The following is a 6,877-nucleotide window of genomic DNA, read 5'->3' as shown; positions in this document are numbered from 1 at the left end:
AATAGGGGTATTTAACAAAACATAACATAACATAATGTTTTATTCGAGATACAATAATAAAGACAAATAAAATACATCTTGAAAAGGAAGAAACAGAGGTTATTTGGCCTTCTGACGTTTCACCTTAAAAGAAAAGGTTAGAATTATTTATCTGTACATAACAAAATATTCATTGAAACAGGTAAGAGACTAAGTTAAAAAGACGCTTAAGTCCGTTCTTAAACTTTTTAAAACTGAGGACCCAGTAGTGATCCGCAGTACATGACAAAACAGGAGTACCCCTTCCCCCGATCTTATGATTGAAAATCCTTAAACCTGCCACTCAGTTTTTGCGATACCGTTTGAGAAATTTAACAGACGTCAAAAAAAAAAGTTTGTTGAGTGTAATGACTAAATTCCGCGCTTTTATCAACATCAAAAATTATTCTGCGCCCATGCAATTACAGAAATATTATCACTATTCCTTTTAGCTCCCGGCACCTTGAGCTGCAAGTGAAATTCCACGCAACCTTACGATACGCTGTGATTAAAAACAACATACGTCTTGGCTAGAAACATCGCTTTATTTATTATTTATTTATTTATTTATTCGACAAAGAAATTGTATGTGTATTTATAGGTATAAAATAGTCCCAGCATCTACTAGACAAAATTTGTGAAAAGCGTTAGCCCAATTTTTACGCTAGATTCATTTACTGAAGTTTGAACATTTTGTAAAAATATCTCAACGATACTTATTAAAACTTGGTAAATTAATCAAAAGAGTATATCATGCTGTTGGCAAACATCAGACCACACATATAATTTCCATTTTCTCGAAGGTTCTCTTTTGCTTTTTCAAGAAATAGCTCGAAACACATTTGTCGCGCTTTACTAAAAAGACTTCCCTGTAGGTCAAACCTAAGTTTTGTTTAAACACGAATTTGGAATTCTAAATGTTTCGTCCTTGTTTGCTTTTCTTGTTTGCCTTCAATTTTCGAGCTGTTTGTGCTCAAAACCCAAATATGTCTATGATTTTGGCCTTTAGACGAGTAAATTTGAATTTAGTTGCAACTGGTAGCATTTCCTCTCTGAAGTCTGTTGACAAAGTGTATTCTTCCTCCATTAGCTCTAACTCAAATTAACATTTTTCACAATGACTCTGGCCATTAACTAATAAATTCCACGACCTCCTTTGTTTCAAATAAGCCAGTTCCTTCATTTTCACATTTGCCTTTGTTTTCTTTCCTTTGGCTCGCGCCCGACACCCGCAGCGTCCTGATTCTGGAATATGCCAGTATAGAATTATTTTCAATCACGTCGCGACAATTTTCCATCCACAAGTTGACACAAACCGAATTTGGATGCAATTTACTCTTTTTCCTGAAAACCATATCTGATTCGAAATGACAGTTTTTTATTATCTTAGCTGCTGATTACTTGTACTCGGCTATAGTTGTTACTTTTTAAGCCAACTTTCATTTGATCACGAGAGCTACCATTGTTGGAATTGGCATGGCAGGTGTCCTTTTATTAATTCGTAGAACTAATTTGGGCGTCTAGTGGATATAACAACCATGGTCCAATTTTCTTAATGTTCCTTCAATTGTTGTTTCCCCAGACAATGCGACGCACGAAAATTAAAAATTGTTTGACACATGCGGCAGATGTGCCACTTCAAAAGACTTGCCTCAAGAGAAGATTCAAAAGGACTCAGTAAATATTACGTGGACACTTTGACACGTACTGTTTCGTTTGTATGAAGGCTATCTACATTTATACTCCCGACGTGTTCCGCAGAGACCACGAAAACACGTAAACAGTTTGTTGAGCTTTTATCCAACTGAAAACAAATAAAACTGCGGGTTTTGTAGCATATTTTCACGGGGACTTTGCCAAATTTTCAATTTGTTACAGCGGCAGGTGTCTTACAAACAACCAACTCTGCTGAACTAAGTTCTAGCGATTCATTTGCTTGTCCTATGCTGCCATCAATAGTTTCTCCCTTCAAACCAGGATCTACCACATTCCAACTTGCTTGCTTGGAACTGTTCAGCGCGAGATTTGGTAGCGAAACCCCACCATTAATAGTCCTTTTCCACAATGCACGGGTTCGATTAAAAGAACACCCCCCTTGGACACTCAAGACGCGCATAAAAGCTCTCCGGAAAACTTTCACACGCCAGGCGTAAATCACCGGATTAATTCCACTGCTAAAATACACCAGCGAAAGGGTGATGTCCCGAGCCATGTGAAACGTTTCGTTTCTGCAGGTCTCACATTGAACTATTATAAAATCGATGCTCAAAAACGGAATCCATAACGCAAGGAACACCACCAGAACCAGCAAAACCGTTCGCGTTGCAGCTTTTTCTGTACGAAGCGCGTTTTCGAGAGCCAAGCTTTTTCCCTCTCCGAGACCCTTGATCACAGTCGTATGGCGACGTAGCGCACGATACACCAGGAAATAAGCGACGATAAATACCACGGTCGGAATCACGCAGGCTAAGCCATACAAGTAGAGTTGAAAAGTTTTGTCTCTCCATCCCACAAACGGAAGCAGGGCGTAATGGATAGCTATGACCCAGACAACACCGATGCCGACTAACGCACTGCGCTCGTTAACGATGCTTTGAGTGAGAAAGGGCTGTTTCACGGCGAAATATCGAATTATGGAGAGCGCTGTTATGTTGAGTAACGAACAGGCCGCAGAGATGATAGCGAATAGATAGTGGATGAAGTAGATGAGGTTGTGGTCATACCAATACGTCACTACAAGAAGAGGCTCTGAAATGGCACCCATAATGAGATCGGCGATCGCCAAGTTGAGAACGAAGTAATTTTGCGCGGTCTTTAGGTTGTGGAATGGATCTTTCCAGTAAGCCACGCAAAGGAGGAGATTTGAGAATATGGTGAAGAGCGACACAATGATGTACACGATGATGCTTGGAAGACTCGTATCGAACCAGTACTGGTCAAAGAACACTGTGTACGGCGACGACATCTTCAGTCTTCAATAGTTTATGATATTATCACACGGATTTGATGCAATTTCTCGATTATGACACGGACTCCCAGGTAGCCAGATTCATCTCCGTCAATCGAACTGAACGGAATTGTTTTTTCGTGTTTTGTCTATGATTTTACACCAACAACTGCTTACTACCGATAGGTTTTCACACCACAGTCAAACTGTTACGTAGTTTGCATAATTTATACGGTGTCGCCCAAGGCTCACTTCACAGTAGCACCAAATTTGCTAAACTACCCTGACAACAAACGAGGGCAATACGCTGATATGATGAAGACATTTGTTTCACGCTGGTCATTCTAGTCTAACCGTGTTCCGGCAGTATGCAAAACGTTTTCTATAAACTGTCATCTACTACTTCTATTTCATTACTTTCTTGTAATTTTTTTTTATTTACTTATTTTTTCATTTTTTTTTTTTTTTTTTTTTTTTTGATATTTAGGGTATCAACGCCGTCTGTTTGCTTTTATGACTGTTTTAATTGCTATTGATTTTTTTTTTTTTTTGAAAAAACTCGCAAAGTAAACAAACTACATTCGTTGAATTAGAAACGCGTATTTTTTTGGTTATATATTGACCGTGCGACATTTTATCCACGCAGCGCAGGTGTTTTTTTCATTGCCAAGAGTGGTATTATCATATTACCTGTGTAATAACTGTGATGATACTCTCCGATTGTAAGAGATCATATTTTCTGTCAATTCTGAACACGAATTTACACACACGCCAGCTGTGTTGTTTCATTACTACAAGAAGGCCGCTCTTTCATGGAGTCCTTATTTTGATTTCATGATATTGTTTGAAATTTACATACTTGGACAGGCCATGAAATATTTGTCGTGTGCCCTTCGGCGTCGTTAATTTGCCACGAAATGTCAATTTAATATCAGTATGGACGTCGAATAATATAGCATGCTTATCTCTATGCTTATATACTTAACAAACACTAATTTATATCTCCAAATATATCAAACTCTGAACTGTATGTTACGTGAAATTATCAATAAATAATGTCCACCACTGCCTGGGGTCCACGAAATGTATAGAAAACAACAGATTTAGATGGTAATTTATATTTCGACAGTTATTATTATTTCTTTTTTGGATATTTGCCATTTTCTTCCAAATTCCAAATAATGTGTCACCTGGGTCAACGCCTAAGTGTTTTTCAATTGAACAGCCTTCATGAAATTAGAGTAGGAAGTTATATATCTGTCTTACTTCATTGTATGATCGTTTTAAGAAACAAACTTTAATCGATCAGCATAATTATTTATCAAATAAAGAAATTCTAAACTGTCAGCCTGATTTTAATGAGATGAACTTTTACTCGTGTTAATATTCATTACAGTGCAATGGCCTCGCTTTTGTTTTTTACGCCTGATATCGGAGCGACGTCTTTGCAACCAGAATATCAGTTTTTCGGGTGTCCTAGGTTAAAATAGGATGGCAAACGGGCGCTACATTTTAGTTCTTCTAAAAAATCACACAAAAGAAACAACAGATAAACAAGAACAATGTCCCAGTTGTGCTGTAAGGAATAGAGAACAGATTAGCATAAATGTCGGCGCCCCCTTAAAAAAAACGTTTTGATTTGAAATAGCGTTAAAGTGTCGCATTCCAAAATATGCCAGAAATGTTACAAATTTGCTAAGCTTCCAAACTTTGCCCCACGGAGAAAAGGCATTGTGCTGTATTTTTAAAATTGATGTGACAGCTCAAAACAAAAGATATAGATTGATTGCTCCGTTCTAAGCTACCTCTAAAAGGTTTTGGTAAGTTGGTACTCAAATGCTTTTGAATTTAGTGAATATACGGGTAAGTACACTTTTAAATCCTTTAAGGTTATTTATAGTGATTTTTCGAGAGGCTGAGAGTTTATGTTCTACATAATTCGCCATAGTAAAGAAGTGATAATCAGTTTCAGCTAGCTGATTGTATCAAATGGCTATCGCAGACTAGAAACCACGGATTACGTTAAGACTTTCGATTCAATACAGTAATCTTTTTGTATACATAATATACCCATAATAAGTTTGTTTTGTTTTCCTAGCTGATCAGGTTTGCTTCGATGAATTTATTTGCCGTTAAATTTAGCTACTATATATTTCTGCCCCGTTAATTTCATCTACTTTTGACGCAATCATTTTGAATTTAGCTGTTAGGCCGGGGTTCTCTTTTAAGACGAATTTCGTTACACTTATCTTTTCGATTTAGAACTTAATGAAAATATGTTTTGACCAGGTTTCATTATATTGTTTACACTTTAATACACCTTTCTATTCATCAGTTGTTCCAAACAATAAGTAACTGTGATAGCGCCACATATGAATAACATTCCACTGTAACTCGTCAACGTAATTGTTCTATAACGAAGGCAAAGTTTTGATTTTTTATTTTATATTAAAAGCAATGACTTGTTTTGAACAACTTGCCGCCTATTGTTTGCAGTGTAGACAACCAGTTAGTCTGATTTATCATTCCTGATCTTTTAATTTGACAGGTAGCTCGCATTTACAATTACATGAAGTACAGTAGTTAGTTTTGTTACAAACATTTTGTGCAATGCACTGCGTCAAAAGTCAGTATTTTGAGCAGAGTTCTTCTGCACAAGCGTCCATCTCATTAGGTCAATTGACGGCTTGTGCCTAACTGGCAGTGTAGCCCGAGAGTGGTAAAGGGGCCTGCGTGCAGATCACATTTCACGTGGTCCGGGTTCGAGCCCCGGCCGGGGACATGGTGTTGTGTTCTTGGGCAAGACACTTTACTCTAGCAGTGTCTCTCTCCACCCAGGTGTACACTGAATGGGTACTGGAGATTTGCAAAACTGTATCGAATTCTCCGAGCCCACCTCGTGTTTTCGGCTGAGGCTAAAAAATTAAAGTGCTCTATGGGTCTGAGGCCTTGTCCTTCCGCCTCCCCAAAGAAAATGTTATCTGGATTGTATTATTCCAAAACTAAATGTCGTATTCGACGTTGGCGTGCACAAAAAGGTAAATATTTCATTTGCCGATTGCAAAAGTTGCAATTTTAAATAAACAAAAACCGTGTACCGGAATACCTTTAAGTATAATACAGTCCTTTTTGCATTTTCGAAAAGCTTAAGACATAAATAGTTGCCTGAAATAACCCTAAAAACCATTTTTTTATATGGGAACTCGAGAAAAAAAATCATTTCCAAGTTCAGAAAAATTCTGCAATCTCAGTAAAATTTCACCATCAGTTTGATTTCACCAGTACTTTCAAGTGTTTCATTTGCATTTCAAAATTTGTTTTTGACATTTGCTCTAACAACAGTACTTTCAGAAATGATTTCTCTCGAGAAGATATTTAAAACAGTCGCAAAGAAGTTTGCAATACAAAGTAAATAACCTTGTTGACTCTTTGTTCCACGGTCAGTGCAAAATGTTCAAATGTTGTTGTTTATAGTGGCTAATGTGCTCAATTTTTTCTCCCCGGCAGTGTTAAATTATGTCGAACCTTTTCGGCAGTGGCACCAACCAAAGAAACATAGCATATTATAATACGTGGGTCCAAAATTGAACTAGTCGGTGGGATTCAATATATATATGGCCATGGGTTATTGACCAAGCTTTTTCGTTCAAGATGGCTGGATATTGGCCAAGCTCTTTATTTGCGTGTTTAGACTGTTTATGTACCAAGAGGGAGTCAAGGTCCATAAACTCGCAAAAAAAAAAAAAAAGAGGCCATCTTAAACGAAAAAGCTTGGTCAATAAAGAATTTATTATACGGCTTTCGGAGAATTTTTCCTTGCGGGACATAACGGGTAGCTAGTCCCGAGCAACAAGATGGTACAGTCTTGCCCTCTTGGGTGGCCAATCATAGCGCAGGATTTAGTTTATCGTC

At 37.6% G+C, this 6,877-nt stretch overlaps 1 protein-coding gene across 1 annotated transcript; it reads right to left on the bottom strand.

The window, feature by feature from the left end:
• LOC145463298 (5-hydroxytryptamine receptor 2C-like) lies at positions 1-3,358 on the bottom strand. Its single transcript, XM_081447047.1, has one exon. It carries the CDS (start codon positions 2,981-2,983, stop codon positions 1,883-1,885), a length of 1,101 nt encoding a protein of 366 aa, XP_081303173.1. The 5' UTR covers positions 2,984-3,358; the 3' UTR covers positions 1-1,882.
• Positions 3,359-6,877: the final 3,519 nt, after the last annotated feature.

This window comes from Orbicella franksi, chromosome 12, assembly GCF_964199315.1.
Source record: "Orbicella franksi chromosome 12, jaOrbFran1.1, whole genome shotgun sequence".
In the NCBI taxonomy this organism is placed as follows: domain Eukaryota; kingdom Metazoa; phylum Cnidaria; class Anthozoa; order Scleractinia; family Merulinidae; genus Orbicella; species Orbicella franksi.
Note: the sequence above shows the minus strand (reverse complement) of the source record. Positions and strands in the feature narration are given on the sequence as shown.